At 31.8% G+C, this 17,481-nt stretch overlaps 2 protein-coding genes across 2 annotated transcripts; both read left to right on the top strand.

Moving 5' to 3' along the window:
* The first annotated feature begins 1,112 nt into the window (after positions 1 to 1,112).
* LOC124935273 (transcription factor LUX-like) lies at positions 1,113 to 1,757 on the top strand. The gene has a single exon (XM_047475718.1). It carries the CDS (start codon positions 1,113 to 1,115, stop codon positions 1,755 to 1,757), a length of 645 nt encoding a protein of 214 aa, XP_047331674.1.
* Positions 1,758 to 14,771: 13,014 nt separating this feature from the next.
* Positions 14,772 to 15,794, top strand: LOC124935272 (dirigent protein 24-like). The gene has a single exon (XM_047475717.1). The coding sequence runs from the start codon at positions 14,772 to 14,774 to the stop codon at positions 15,792 to 15,794; it is 1,023 nt and encodes a 340-aa protein (XP_047331673.1).
* Positions 15,795 to 17,481: the final 1,687 nt, after the last annotated feature.

Here is a 17,481-nt window from a genome sequence, read left to right as displayed (position 1 = left end):
CAAATTAATAAATATATAAATGTATATTTTTAAAATATATATTAAATTTTATAAATATATTAATTTATAAATAAATAATATATAAAGTAAAATAATTATATAAAAAATTATTAAATTATTTACTCCATTATTTCTCTCTTTTAAACTCTCGTTTATTGTTTTATTAATCTCTCCTTAAATATTTATCTTTTTACATTCTTTATTTAGTTTGTGTAATTTTTTTGAATATTTGTTTTATTAAGTATAATATAATTAATCATTATTTATTCTAATTTGAATCATATTTATTATTAATTTTTTTAATATTTGTTAATAAATAGGAGAGAATAAATTATTAAGTAAAAGAAGAAATAAAATTAAAATATTATATATTTTTTCATTATATATATATATATTAAATTAAATTAAAATTTTATATATTCTTTTAAAATTGAAAGTTATATATAATAACAAATTTGCACGTTTAACTAATATATATATATATATATATATATATATATATATATAATTTTAAAAATATATTAATACATTAATAATTTTTAAAAAATATTTATAATAATTTAATGATAAAAAATTGAAGTGAGAGATTTACTAAATATTTATTTTAAAAAAATTAAAGAGAAATAATTTATTAAATATTTTTTTGGGTGATATTACAGTCTAAACTTAAATAAATAATATATTACGTATCATTTTTTTTAAGTTTTTTTTTTTTTTCAAATTTGTAGATAGAATCGTTATTATTATTTTTTAAATATTTGACCGCTTCATTTAAATATTTTTCTCCTTTTATAAATTAAAATTTATGAAATAAAAGAAAAATAGAAAATGAGTATTTAAATTTGTCGTGACTGTCATGCAATTCTGGACACGTGTAAGAAATACAATCGAATATACATGAATCACTTGCCTTTTCAAAAACTTAACAGACAAATGCATATTAAAAGGGCGTTCAAGAATCCAAAATTTCACCGCTTTAGTTCACCAATCATATTTACGTATTAAAACAATTACATTTTGTATTAAATGTGAACTCTCCCCTTTATAATACATTCAAATTTACACTTCATTCTATTCCCCTTTCATCTGTTTAATCTTCTTCTTTGAGTGCCATGGAAAACGAAAATAAAGAGAGAATGATGGAATGGGAGGTAGGTCTTCCTAATCTCGAAGATTTAATACCTTTATCTCACTGTTTACTTTCTCCTGAGTTGATGTCAGCCTTCAACATAGTTCCAGAGCCCTCTATGAACATGTTTGATGTTGATCAAGCGTCACGACATACCCTAGAAACTCTAGGGTTACAGCCACCACTATTATCCTCGTACAATAATTTTGATCTTAATCTCATGCCACTAGAGGATGAAAAGGAGGTGAATTCCCTAGTTGCGGAAGGAAGTGACAAGAATTTGTTAAGGAAAGATGATTCGAAGTCGAAGAAATTGCGGGGAGCAGACTTATCATTGCATGCAGACAAAGGAATCGATGATTCCGAGAAGGCGCGGAAGCGACATCGCATCGTGTGGACGCCACAACTTCATAAGAGATTTATTGACGTTGTGGCTCATATAGGTTTACAGAACGCGGTCCCAAATAGTATCTTTCAGATGATGAACGTAGAAGGTTTAACTCGCGATAATGTCGCGAGTCATCTTCAAAAGTATCGTTTGTATTTGAACAGGAAACAAGAACTATCTACCGAGCCAGCTCATCTAGCAAGTACAAGCGCAAATATAATCCGGAGCAAAAATGGTTGAATAAAATAATAAATAAGTCCTTTATCCTTAGCTTTAAATCCTATCCTTATAGTTCGGTGCCATGAATCATATGATGTCAGACAAGAATGATCACTAGTAAAATTTGCATTTCACCTCTATGTAATAAGATATGTTTAAGTGCTTTTATTTTCTTTTTCTTTTTTTGAAACGAGCTTATATATGTATTTTATGTATTGTGTATTAAGTATATATATTATATTTTGACTATTATTTTTAGAATCTCTTTATACTTTTATGTTTCATGTTTTTTTTAAAAAAATATATAAAAAAATCAATGAAATGTAATATACTCAATAGTCATTTAAATATAACTATAAAGTAATATAAAAAATATCAACAAAATACCACACACAATAAAATTAATCATTTAGAGCATATTTGGTAAGTGTTTTTACTTCGAAATGATGTTTGGTAATTAGTTTTACTTGATGAATAGTAAAGGAAAGTATTATGAAATCATCCAATTTCATCAAAGTTAGGGGAACAAAACCCATTCCGAGATTTATTTTTCTATTTCTTTCAAATTATTTTCTCCCCACTTCTACTCCTCATCCACTCCTCTCTCCATTATATTTTTTTTTTCTTTTTTACCGTCTTTTATATATATATATATATATATATATATTTTTTTTTTTTCCATACTTTTTTACAGGTTGTATTTCTCATATTTTATAACTTGATTTTTCTTTATTTGAGTGAAAATATATAAATTACTTTTTTTTTTTTTTTTTTGTTTGTTAGATGTGATTTTATTAGTTCTCATTCTTTTATTTAGCATTAATATATTCATAATTTTAGTGATTCTCGCTTTAATTAATTTTATATAAGATAATAATTTTTTTTATATCAAAATCAAATATGAAAATATATTGACATAAAGTAATAATTATCAAAATTAATTTTATTTAAATAAACACGATTTTTTTAATTAAATTCAAATAAACACATTAAAATTTATAATATAAACAAACCAGATAATAATTAATAAATATATATATAAAGAGAATAAAAAATTAAATATAAAATTTATTAATATATATTTTTTTATTTTGATTAATTATTTCTCATTTTTTATTATTTATTTATATATATTATATTAAATTAATTAACTTATTTATATATTTTTTAAATGAATAATAATAGGAAAAGAATAAAACAATTTAATAAAATTTATAAATATATTAAATTATAAATATATACAAATTAAATATAAAAATTATTAATTACTGTACAAATAAAATATTATCATTAGTGATTCCTCCACCCAAACCAAACACTATCATTATTAATGGTAACTAGCATTTAGCCCGTGCATTTGCACGAGTAATAATATAAAAAACCGTGTAAAAAAATTACGGATAACATTTTTTATTTTATTTTTAACCGTTTTAAGTTTATGGGTGGGTCAACCCACAATCCGACCCAAATATCTATTTACTCAACATCATTATAGATTAGTTAGTTAAAAAGTTGAACTTATATTAATATTAAAACGTCCCGCGTTTATCAAATTTGGTGTTGAATTTAAAATATAAAGTCTTTGTAGCTTAGTTGGTTAAAGAGTTGTACTTGTTTTTGTTAGGTTGCAAGTTCGAAACATACTTCTAGTATTTTTAATTTTATTTTTAACCGTTTTAAATTTAAAAATGGATCAACCCACAATCCGACCCAAGTATCCAAATTAACCACAGCCCACGACCCAACAATTCGGACACTTTAAAAATTAAGCATCATTATATATATATATATTAGTTAGTTAAAAAGTTGAACTTATATTAATGTTAAAACGTCCCGCGTTTATCAAATTTGGTGTTGAATTGAAAATATAAAGTCTTAGTAGCCTAGTTGGTTAAAGAGTTGTACTTGTATTGTTAGGTTGCAAGTTTGAAACATATCTCTAGCATTTTTAATTTTATTTTTAACCGTTTTAAATTTCAAGGCGGGTCAACCCACAATCCGACCTAAGTATCCAAATTAACCACAACTCTCGATCCGGCAATCCGGACACTTTAAAAATTAAGCATCATTATATAAACATACTTCTAGCATTTTTAATTTTATTTTTAACTGTTTTAAATTTAAAAACGGGTCAACCCACAATCCGACCCAAGTATCAAAATTAACCACAACCCTCGACCCGACAATCCGGACACTTTAAAAATTAAGCATCATTATATATATATAGATTAGTTAGTTAAAAAGTTGAACTTATATTAATGTTAAAACGTCCCGCGTTTATCAAATTTGGTGTTGAATTGAAAATATAATGTCTTAGTAGCCTAGTTGGTTAAAGAGTTGTACTTGTATTGTTAGGTTGTAAGTTCGAAACATATATTAACCAAATACTATACTTCTATCAATCATACTCATTCTCATTCCACACATCTTATATATATTATTAACCAAATACTATACTTCTATCAATCATACTCATTCTCATTCCACACATCTATCAATCTAATTTATATTCCGATTTCTTTATTTGAACCAAACGCTCTCTTAAAAAATAATAATAATAAAATAAGCACAAAATGCTCAACAACAAACAAAAACTTGTATTTATATATCTTTTAAATTCTCTATCTTTTAGTTTAGAGTAATGGTAGGGAACGCGAATTAGGGCCGCAAAATTCCCCGCGAAAATAAAATATTTCTTTTAAAACACATAATATTCTCTCTACTCTTATTAATTAATTTTTCTCTCTACTATACTACTATACGAATTAATTAATTTTTCTCTCTCATTTCTATATATATTATATTAAATTAATTAACTTATTTATATATTTTTTAAATGAATAATAATAGTAAAAGAATAAAACAATTTAATAAAATTTATAAATATATTAAATTATAAATATATACAAATTAAATATAAAAATTATTAACGAAAATAAAATATTTCCTTTTAAACACAGAATATTCTCTCTACTTTTATTAATTAATTTTTCTCTTCACGAATTAATTAATTTTTTTCTCTTTCTCTTTAACGAATTAATTATTTTTTCTCTCTCATCTCTATTTAGTTAATTTATTTCTCTTTATTAATTAATTTCTCTATTTCCATATTATTAATTTTCTATTTTTCTTTAATATTAATTAATTTATTCTCGTCAAAATAAAATAATATGAAATATCATAATAATATTTTTTTTAATAAAAAATAATGTGATATAATAAAATTACAATAATAATGAACACAAAATTATGATGAATGTTATTATTTCACAATATTTGACCACCAACAAGTGTTCATACCTATTGTCACACGGGCAAATTACGCAGAAGATTTTTACTAACTTTTTCGCCCTTGTGCGGCTTGTTTTGCGCATCAAAACAATCAGACAAACTCAACACCGATGTTTATTTCTCGCACAGAAATAAACAACGAACTCACAACAATCAATAAGTATGCAAAAAGTAGAAAACACGCAGAATTAAGGGTCACGCCCAACTTTATAATTTTATTTTGCTCACAAATAACAATTACAAAAAAGACTATAAATTCACTTGGCTGCACACAAAAAGACTCTCACTAGATGTGGGTATTTTTCTACCAAAACTCAACCAAACGTCTTTGTGCAGCTCAAGATGTATTTATAGCCTTGAGGATAACAATCAACTTAAAGGAAAAACCAACTCCGCAGACTGGGGGAAAACCGCCTGGCAGTTATTGCAGGACTCAGTCCTAACTGCTGCTGGGCGGCTGGACGTGGGTCCTCCTCGGTCCTAACTGCTACTGGACTGTTGGACATGGGTTTAACTGCAAGTAGTGGGTCTTAACTGCTCCATTACTTCAGTCCCACTTCCTTCATTGGTCATAACTGCTACTAGACTACTAGACGTGGGTTTAACTACAAGTAGTGGGATACAACCGCCCACTATTCCCACGTTTTCCACCAATCCTAACTGCTCCCAAGATTTCCGCCACATCTGCCCATCATGCCGACTTTTTCGGGTCTACTCACAACCGTCACAAGTCAGCTTGATTCTTTTCAGCGTATCCTCTCATTGCACCCGTCGTTGTCACCTCGCCTAGGTCGCACGCACACGACCACACTTAAACTCGATCTCGACACTGCACATCATGCCAAGACAAACGCATGTTAACATCCTTCTCTCGGTCCTAGTGTTCAATATTCATGCCACGACAGAAACTTTAGACACTTAGCACTCTGCAACTCTTGTGCCCATGCCGCACACCCGCGACATTCTTTTTAGGCACCTCTCGGTCCTGGCCCTCCGCAATCAAGCCAAGACTGAGGCCAACATTTAAGGATGTAACATACCACCCCCACCAGAGGAATCCAACGTCCTCGTTAGGGCCTGCACCAATCTTGCCTCGCCCAAGCACTTCAAAATTAATTCCTCGGTCTTCTTAGCCGAAATCGCTTTCAGCCTTGCCATCGGGACCGTGTACTTGTATAATTTGTCCACTACCGGGACAGAGGTCTTTCATCTCGCATTCAGGAATCTCGCCGCACCTAAGTATTTAGAAAAACCTTCCTCGGTCTCCTCTGCTGAAGAAACCTTTAGCACCCCCAATGAGACCGTATACTTGGCTGATCTACCCACACACATGATAGAGATCTTCCCACTTACACTTGGGAGTTCGATAATGAAGCCCTTTGAGAGATATCTCTCTAATCTCCTCGGAATATGTGATGGTCGCTACAACAGACCCACTTCCATCTTCTTCTTGGTCTTGTCCAGTTTGCATACTAAACAAGCCATCAGCTTCTCCCGCGGCTGATGTTTAGGGTCCTCCTTGGTTACCTTTCGAGCATCTTTCGAAAGTCTGGACCCAGCAAGCGTCGAGACCTTAGCACAGGCCGACACTTGGCCTTTTCTGGCCTTCATCTCCAACCCAGTCGACGCATCTGCCTCCTTTTCCCCCACACGGCTTTCAACTAGTTGCACGGCTTCAAGGCATCCCGACTTATTTTTATTCGGAGATTTGTAAGTTCCTGTTATGAATGAGGGGCTCTTGGGATCACCAATGAAAATCCCTCCCAAGTGAGGCATCACAACCACCTTTGCTTAGACTAGAAACTCAAGTCCTAGAAGGACTTCATAATCATCTAGAGGAACAACCATCAACTCGACATGCCCCTGCCAACTTCCCACCTGGAGGTCGGCCTTGGCCATGCCTTTATTTGGCGTGGCTTCAGAATTCACGGCCTTCAATCGGCCCTTATGTGGGGACATCACCAACCCCAACTTCTGAATTTCTCGGTCAGTAACAAAATTATGTGTGGCCCCTGAATCAACCAACGCTATCACTTCTCTTTCATTGATGCAGACTTTCATAAACATCAAGCACATCCCTGGAAATGATTTCTTCGCATGCAATGCACTCAATAGCTGCATCGGATTCACCTTTGCAGGAGCTTCTTTCCTAAGCTCCTCATCTTTCTCGGCCAAGAGTGCTGCTACCCTTGCACGCTTTGGACAGTCCTTCATGCGGTGGTCTCCTTCACAAATAAAGCACCCCTGATTGTCACGGTCCCGGGAAGTAAAACTCCCTTTTATTTCCTTCTTATTGCTATATCCCTCGAACTTGGCTGCCTATGTTTCATAAGATTTAGCCTTCCCCTTGTCCCTTTGAGTGTTCTTCTTAGCATCAGAATTTTCACCCCCGATTGTTTTGAAGTCCACTAAGCGATAAGCCGCAGAAATGGTCGATGACAAGTTCTTCACGTCATGCCTCCTTTGTTCGGTTTGCAACCACGGTTGCAAACTAGATAACAAGTTGAACAATTTATCTTCTTCGGATATTTCTTCACATCCAACATTAGGGAAGTAAAATCCCTCACATAATCCCTGGTCGAACCAGCATGTTTCAAGTTTCGAAGGGCTTCTCTCGCCCTCCAAAACGAGTTTCGAGGAAAAACTGCTCTTTCAGTTCACGCTTTTTGATTTTCCACGAGTCAATCTTAGCTCGATTCGCACTCGCATCATCCGATAAGCGCGCTCTCCACCACAGCTTCGCATCCCCAGCTAGGTACATGCTTGTGATCGAGACTCTTTCCTCTTCAGGGATCTTCGCTGCTGCGAAATAAGTTTCCATATTCCACAAAATTCTCTAACTCTTTGGCACTTATCACGCCACCAAAGGCTTTTGGTTCTGGTACTTTGAATCTAGATGAAGAAACATGGGCTATGGCATGGCTGCTGCCAACAACTTTCTTCAAGAGTCAGATTTCCATGTCAAAGTACTCCAACCTAGACTCAAAGTCCCCTTCGGTTACCAGCGCTCCCTGGCCAACAAACTTTGAAGCTTCAAAAACTCTCTTCAAGAGCTTGATCTCAGTCTCAAAGTGCTTCAGTCTGGACTCTAGGTCCTCTTCAGTCACCAGCGCCCTCTAACCAATCAACCCTGAAACTTCAGCAATGGAGTTTCTAGCAGACAACCATTTTGTGTTTAAGTCGTTGATCTGAGCAAATATGGAAGCATCGTCTCCAGCGTTTGGGGCTCCCACCAACTCCTCCAGGCGCTTCAGTCTTGGTTCCATCTCCAGGTTAAGACTTCTGGTTGCTCATCGTTTTGTCATGTTTGATAGAAATCGCAAACGGGGCTTTGATACCACCTGTCACATGGGCAAATTACGCAGTGGATTTTTACTAACTTTTTCTCCCTTGTGAGGCTTGTTTTGCGCACCAAAACAATCAACCAAACTCAACACCAAGGTTTATTTCTCGCATAGAAATAAACAACGAACTCACAACAATCAATAAGTATGCAGGAAAGTAAAAAACACACAGAATTACGGGCCACGCCCGACTTTATAATTTTATTTCGCTCACAAATAATAATTACAAAGAAGAATATAAATTCACTTGGCTGCACACAAAAAGACTCTCACTAGCTGTGGGTATTTTACTACTAAAACTCAACCAAACGTCTTTGTGCAGCTCAAGATGTATTTATAGCCTTGGGGATAACAATAAGCTTAAAGGAAAATAACCAACTCCGCAGAGTGGGGGAAAACCGCCTGGAAGTTATTGCTGGAATTAGTCCTAACTGCTGTTGGGCGGCTGGACGTGGGTCTTCCTTGGTCCTAACTGCTGGACGTGGGTCTAACTACAAGTAGTGGGTATTAACTGCTCCATTACTTCAGTCCCACTTCCTTCATCGGTCCTAACTGCTGCTGGACTGCTAGACGTGGGTCTAACTGCAAGTAGTGGGATGCAACCGCCCACTATGCCAACGTTTTCCACCAATCACAACTGCTCCCGAGATTTCCGCCACATCTGCCGACTTTTCCAGGTCTACTCACAACCGTCACAAGTCAGCTTGATTCTTTTCCGTGCATCCTTTCAATGCACCCGCCGTTGTCACCCCGCCTAGGTCCCACGCACACGACCACACTTAAGCTTAGTTTCGGCACTCCGCATCATGCCAAGACAAACGCATGCTAACATCCTTCTCTCGGTCCTGGTGTTCAATATTCATGCCACGACATAAACTTTAGACACTTAGCACTTTGCAACTCTGGTGCCCATGCCGCACACCCACGACATTCTTTTTAGGCACCTCTCGGTCCTGGCCCTCCGCAATCAAGACAAGACCGAGGCCAACATTTAAGGCTGTTATTATTTCACAATATTTGATCACCAACAAGTGTTCATACCTACCATCAATGATTAAAAAAGTAACACACTACTAATATGTTAATAATAATTTATGTTTATTAAAGGATCAGAATATGATGAAAAATAGAGAATAGAAATATTAGATAAACATTTATAATAATAAAAACTAAAAAAAATATTAATAGGTCAATAGAAAAATAATAAAGAAAATAAAAAAAATAGGGCATCAAGAATAAATAAAAAATATTTGAAAAGTCATAAATATATAAAAAAAAATTCATAATTCAACTAAACTAACGGGGTAAGAGATATAAATTAGGGTCTAGGGTTTATTTAGGGTTTAAAGTTTATGGTTTAAGGTTTTGCAAAAAAAATTAATTAATTAATAAATACAACAAATTCAAATTATGTTTTATTTAGACATAGTATTAAAATATTTAATGTTAGAGATGGTTGTAAAGTGTTAAATTATTTTACCAGTTAAATAGTTAAATGAGAAATAATAAATATAAAAAAAATAAGGGAAAAAAAATCATTTATTAATAATTATTTCATGAGAATAGGGATAAATTAATTGATAAAAGTAGAAAGAGAAATTAATTAATAAGAGGAGAGAATATTCGGTGTTTAAATGAAATATTTTAGCCTCAAAATCCCGATGTTTAAATGAAATATTTTAGCCTCAAAATCACATTCCCTGTTAGTTTAATTTTATAAAATATTCAATTTTTATATTTCTTTCTTCTACACTTCTACACAAGTACATTGCTTAACTTTTTTTGTTATTTATATAATATTTATTTTTTTATGTTTTAAATATTTCATATAATAATATTATATTATTTATTAATTAAAATATTTAAATAACACAAACTCAACTTCTCAATTTTTTAAAAGTTTTTTCTTTATTTTTTTTTATTTTTTGATAAAACCTTATTTTACAAACATAAAAATGAATAAAGTCTAATTTTTTTAGAATGAATTACTCAAATAAATTTTGTACTTAAAATTAAATTAATAAAAAAATGTAATTTAATTGGATTATAAGCTATTAAATCACAATTGCGTAATAAATTTAATCAATTCAAAATTTAATTTGCATATAGATCAAAATTAGAAGAATGACTATTATAATAGTTTTAATGAATATTTTATAGTAAACAAATATAATTAATTGTAAGTAAATAAATTTCATGTGAAGAAAAAATTACATAATTTTTATTGAGAAAATACTTAAATATTTTATTTATTAAACTATATGATTATGAGGTAAATTTATATATAATAATAACAATTAACTACAAATCACAAATTTTCACACCAAAACGCATTTTATATATATATATATATATATATATATATATATATATATATATATATATATTTCTTAGCTCGGGTATAAATAGTCCTAATAAATTCTTCTTCCAATTCATCCAAGAAAATCCTACAATCACAACCTGTACGAAGATCTCCAACGAAGCTTCGACGACTAATTTTTGAAGAAAATTCAGGAAATCCTAACTTCGATCCCGAGTTTTGAAAAGCTTCCTTGAAGTCAATGGAGTGTTCTCTTAATTAATAGTAAGCTTTCAGACTTGTTATAATTCGAATTGTGATTAAGAATTGAATTTTTTTAATTTCAATCGGGTTGAACTTGTTTTATGGTCAATTTCGTGTTTTGTATAATCAAAATTGATCCTAAGATGATTTTCAAACTTTCTATCAAAAAAGATTTCATCAAATCGACCTTAATCGAAAAAACTCAAAATCAATTTGAAAATCTAGAAATTTCGAATTTCATGTTCTTAAGCTTTATGCTTAAATTTTTAATTTAAATAGTCGCCTAACATGTTTGTAAACATGTTAGGATGATTTACAGATCATATTACATTCATCCCGATCATGTTTGATCCAACTTAATTTTTTGAAAAAATGAGTTTGAATTTCAGTTTTAAAAGTTGTTACAGAGCTTGATTGATGTTCTTGTTTTGGTTGTGTTCGACTATAAACATCATTTGAAACTTGTTGGAATAAGAATTAGGCCACGAGATGACCTAAATCAAAAGTTCTCAATTCTTACCCTAGAAATCGGATTGAGAAATTGATCGACTTATAGCTCGATTGATCGAGTTAGAATTAGGGATTATGATTCATACATCCATATGAGTTGTTTGCAACTTATAGATCATGTTTTCATGATCTATATCAAAAGTTACAAATCTGCAATCTTTATACAAAATGAAGAACACTAGGTCCTCTTGGACTGATTCCCGTAGGACCAGGACCAAGAAGTAGGACCGAGAATCTTCGGTCTTGACCAAGACCAAGGACCGAGAAAATTGACCTAGGACTGAGACCCAATACTGGTGTTCTTGAGTTAAGACCGAGACCCAAGACCAGTGTTCTTGAACAATGAACGAGGAATTCAACCGAGGATTCTAACCCAAGACTGAGAGATTTGACCTAGGAACAAAACTCCTAGGTCCCATGACCGAAGAAGCTAGATATGGGACTGAAACTTTCAAACCTAGGACCAAACAACCTGAGTTTAGGACTGAGCCTCTTGAACCCCAAGGCCAAACTCTTTGGTCCCTTGACCGAGTGTCCCAAGCCCCGATCTACACTACTCGCGGTCTAGACCAAGCCCATCCGAACCTAGATCGGTAAAAATGGACCCAAGCCCTAGGACTCCGGTCTTAAGGCTTGTTTGGTTCCACTTTTCAAAATCTAAAATTATTTTTGTAATTTTGGAACCCCCAATCTATTTTCAAATAATCCTGAAAAGTCAGAAAATAATATTTAATATTTTCGAGATATTTCCCAAACAAATATTTTGATTCAGGCCCTGTTTGGAATTTATTTCTAAATTCGATTGCTTTTTCTGATATTTTTCTGAGGTCTTATACTAAGTCTTATATCAACGCAATTGTAGGTACGCAATTGCAATTACTTACACAATCTAAATCTACCATTGTTTAAGACCCTAGACTACTAATTAAAGAAAATGAAAGTTATAAAAAAAATCTTTTGATAGTCGGACTTTTAAAAAATAAAACTGTTTTCGACGGACGTGAAGGATATAGCGCGAAAGTTCTTTTCCGAGCGTAACCAAATAACGAACCCCTTATAGAAACTTTGGTATAAAGTACGTTTATGTATGTACATTTTATTGATTTTTCTAAAATTATTTGGCGACTCTATTTTCAAATAAAAATATTTTATTGAATTAATCATGTTTGATTAATTTAAACCTGGTTTTAATTAAATTATTATTTTATCTCCAGAAAATTAAAATTTAAATAAAATTAATTAATTTTACATAGTTAATTTTAAAAGTAGCCGGGTACTATCAAAATCTTTAAAAATAAATATTTTATTTTAAAATGATGTCTGACACGTAAACAATGGTTCGAATCGAATCTCGAGCCACGTCGGATTCCGGTATTGGCACGTATTGTACAACACGTGTTAAGCTAGAGGGATTTTCTGAGGTTACAAATATATATTTAATCTCTAAAATGTTTGTTGTATAAAATATATAATATATAATTTTACATCCATATCCTACTTTAACTAATGTGTTTGATATAGATTAAATATATATATATATATATATAAATATTTAATAAATATATATATATATATATATATTAAATTATAAATAAATAAAAATTAAAAAATTAAAAATTACTAATTTATACTCCAACATTGTTTCTCTTTATAACTAATTGTTTTTATTTCCAGTAATATTTTTAATTAAGTATAATATAATTAATTATTCTAATTTTTATTATTTAAAATTATGTTTTGAATTTTTTTAATAATTAGAAGATAAATTATTAAGCATAACAAGAAATAAATAATTAAAAAAAATGTTTTTTTCACTTTTTTTATATAAATATTAAATTAAAAAAATTGTATATATTCTTTTAAAATTATAAAAAAGATATATATATATATATATATATATATAATAATAAATTTATATATATGTGTAACAATATATAATTTTAAAAATATTAATAATTTTAAAATATTATTTATAAAAATTTAATAATAAAAATTGAAGAAAGATAAATTACCAAATATTTATTTTAGTAATAGAATTTTTTTTTTAAAAATTATTAAATATTTGTATGTGCCATGTATAATTTAAAATTGGAATAAATTATAAATTTAGTACTCTGTTTGCAGAGATTTGTCAAACTTAGGACTCTGTTAATTTTTTCTCATTTAAAGAACTATTGTTATAGTGTTTTTGTTATAAGTTCCCTTTCTTCCTTCTAATTATCTCTATATGTATATATGTTTGATGCCTGCAATTAAATGGATTGAACTGTACCTAATTATTATTATTCTTCTTTCCTCAACAATTGGATAAAAAATCATTCCAAAGATCAATAGGACCAGGCAAGCACCAATAGACACATTCACTTACCAATGTGACATTTGGCTTTGGCTAGTGGCTGTATTTTCTTAGATGCCCGTTAGGTCTCATCAACATTAAGGATGGTGTTTGAAATTTGGACGTTGTCAACGAGGCGGAGGGAGAGTACTTAAATGACGGATGGGAGAGGTGGCGTCCCAAGAGGAGGAGGAATTGGAGCATGGATCATTGGACATGGGAATGTTGAGGGATTAAAGAGCTCATAGTTGTTTTGGGTCAATGGAAGTTTGGGAAGCAGATGGATTGTCGGGGACGAGAAGTGTGGGAAATTTGGAAAGAGAGATGATGGTTAGTGCTGAAAGGGAGAGAAGGAGAAGAAGACATGAATATATATATAAATTAATGGTGTTAACAGAAAGTAACAAATATAACAAATTATTATAACAACAGTTCTTTAAATGACAAAATATTATGTGAGTCTTAAATTTGATAAATCTCTTAAACAGAGTACTAAATTTATCCTTTATCCCATTTAAAATTAGAGATAAAATATGTTATACGTAACACTTAAATGCACATTCCCTCGCATGTTTAACTCTATCTATCATAACACTACTTTATTTATGTTTAAATAATAACTAAATTTAGAAAAATTAAAAAATTCAATGGTTATTTAAAGTTCTCATTTGAGTTTTTTATGAAATGGTCCAATTTTAAATTATGTTTATCATAAAATTAGTTATTTGAGATTTTATCTTAAACCGATCCTTTCTAAATAGAAGTTCATAATTCATTTTTATTATTTTGTGTGAAGATGGAGCAAGTGAATCAACTACTACCTCCATTGTTTCCATCAACTCCACTTCTTCTTTTTCCTTTCAACAACAATCACTCACTCCACTTTATAAACAATATATATAAACACCCTTTCACTCATCTTCTTCAATTCATCACAAATCATCTCAATTCATCATTCTTTCTTATTTCAAATCTGCAATCCACAAAAACAAATGGCTACAAACACAAGTTCTTCAATCACCCCCATGGGCATAGCTACCAACTTCCCCATCTATCTCTTCCTCCTTCTCCTCACTATAGGCTGCACCACCTCCACCCGTTTCCTCAACCAAGTGCCCCCACAATTCACTTTTCCAGCTGTTTTACCCGCCACATCACCCGATGACATGTCACTTTTGCCAAGTGGCCAGGTCCCAGCCCCCATTGTCACCACCCCGATTGCCGAAGAAGTCGTCGCACCCAGCATCGCCCCTTCCGTGGCGATCGGGACGACGACTCCATCATCCCCGGGAACAACTACCGGTGGTGCGTTATCTTTCTTCATGCACGACATTCTAGGAGGGTCCCGTCCTTCCGGGAGGGTAGTAACCGGAATTGTAGCGAATTCCAACGTGAACAATCTCCCTTTCTCGAAAACCAACAACCAAGTTTTCCCAATAAACGGAGGAATCCCATTAAACACCTTAACCGGAGTCATCAACAACAACAACATGCCATTCCTGGTCGGCCTCAACGGTCAACAGAATGTCGCCGGAGCCAATTCCGTTATCCAAAACACCGGCAACAACAACGTGGCATCCGTCGGCAACGGAAACCTGCCTTTTGTTTCCGCCGGTCAGCTCCCAGCCGGACTTACCCTTCAACAGGTAATGTTTGGATCGATAACCGTCGTTGATAACGAATTGACAGAAGGACATGAACTGGATTCAGCTGTGTTGGGTAAAGCTCAGGGATTTTACTTAGCAAGTTCATTGGATGGAACTGGTCATACTCTGGTTTTGACAGCTTTGTTTCATTCCGGCGAGCATCATGAAATAGAAGATACGATTAGTTTTTTTGGGATACATAGAACAGGGTCACCGGAATCGCAGATTGCGGTGATCGGAGGGACGGGGAAGTATGAACATGCAAAAGGGTATGCGACAATTACAACACTTCATCAACAGGATCAACATACTACAGATGGGGTGGAAACGATTACAGAGTTTACTGTTTATCTTACTTATGTCATTTGATTACTTACTATTTTGTGTGCTTGATTTGGTTTGTTGAATTTGTGTATCTTCTATTGTTTTCTCAGTATGGTATGTTAATAGTTATCAACATTGAAGATCTTATCATTTTCTATTCTTCAAAACAAGCTCAATTAGATACCTTGAAAAGAATCTCAAAAAAGTAACAGAAAAAGCTTGCACAATGATGAATTTGAATGTAGAAACACAATCAATAAAATCAGGAAAGGTGTTGAAAATTGAGATTCAATTAGATTAACCATGGTGATACATCATCCTGATTCTTCTTCATATCTATAGTTAAGAGAAGAATTGCAAATTTCAATCATCTTATCTCAAATCATAACAACCAAAATGCATAACTTGGGAGGACATCAACATCGAGTTCAAGCACGACGGACATCTACACAACGGGTAGGAACATTGAGCTCATGTCGATCGACTTCAACCATATTCAACCGAACATTATAGATGATATCAATAGAATACTCACTGCAATTCCCTTACCCGAAAAGATCAAAAATGTTTTTTTCAGCATTAAAGACCTAAAAACACTTGAACCTGATGGCTTTATATTTCGAGGTATATACTGGAACTGGTAATTAATGTTTGTGGTAAATCAAAGGAAATGTTTTGTTTGTGAAACAAAGAATTTTGATCTCTGGGATGATCAAATGTTAGTATGTATGGACAATAGAGATTTTAAGGAGTTATTGATGGTCTATTGTGGTTGGAAGAAGCTTGGCTGCCCAATTTCAATTAGTGTTATAAAATTTGTGACTTCATCTCCTAGAAGTGTGTTTGAGACAAGAAAAATATGTGATCGATTTATTTGAAGTGATATGGAATTCTTCAAGTTGAGATACGGTGAAAGTGAAGAAGAGTGTATAAGACTCACTTATCTCTGGAGTTGTTAAAACTTTTAAATGCGAAGATTGTTAGGTATGTGACTCACACACATAATCCTAATAATAGCATACGTGGAGATTATTAGGTTTTGGGTTCATATATTTATTACCATTTATATTTTAACGAGCTTAAATAGATTTAGAAATAAGAGTAATTTTATATTTATGAGTTTTGAAGTACTCCTATGAATGAATAAGCACAATATAATCTATTTTTATTTTGACCATTTTCTCATAAAATATATGTTCTTTAAATTTACCTCTTTTATCTTCTATATTCTAAGTTATATAAATAGCTTCATTTTTTTAAGCTTTATCTCTTGATATTGAACTCTTTTTCCAATATTGCCAATTGTTCTTCCATATCTTTTTCTTCTTTCAATGCATTTTTTAATCCCTAATAACACTTGTTGTTTGTTCTGAGTTTTGCATATTAAGAATCAATGCTTGAAGCCCTTGGTATCCTTTTTATTGTTAACCATTGTTTACTTGTTCCATTTCTTCATATTTTTTACACCATGTGACATTTTTTTTTCCAACAAGTTCTTAAATACAACAATCAAAATGAGCAAGAAAAAAATGCTTAATGATATTCTCTTCTAAGACAAAAATTTAAACAATGCTATTTGATTTTATTCTTAAATAGAAAATTTCAAAGAGACTTCAACTCCTACTTAGATGCATTTTCAATAAAAAAAAAATGCAAATGTAAGTTCCCAATACTTTTATACTAAAATTTGATAAAAAAAATTTCAATCAGACATTTCATATAGATATAAAAA

The sequence above is a fragment of the Impatiens glandulifera genome, chromosome 4 (genome assembly GCF_907164915.1).
Source record: "Impatiens glandulifera chromosome 4, dImpGla2.1, whole genome shotgun sequence".
Lineage (NCBI taxonomy): Eukaryota > Viridiplantae > Streptophyta > Magnoliopsida > Ericales > Balsaminaceae > Impatiens > Impatiens glandulifera.
This window is presented reverse-complemented; position numbering and strand designations above follow the sequence as displayed.

Coding starts and splice junctions, on each gene's coding strand:
- LOC124935273 (XM_047475718.1), top strand. CDS start 1,113: ATGGAAAACGAAAATAAAGAGAGAATGATGGAATGGGAGGTAGGTCTT.
- LOC124935272 (XM_047475717.1), top strand. CDS start 14,772: ATGGCTACAAACACAAGTTCTTCAATCACCCCCATGGGCATAGCTACC.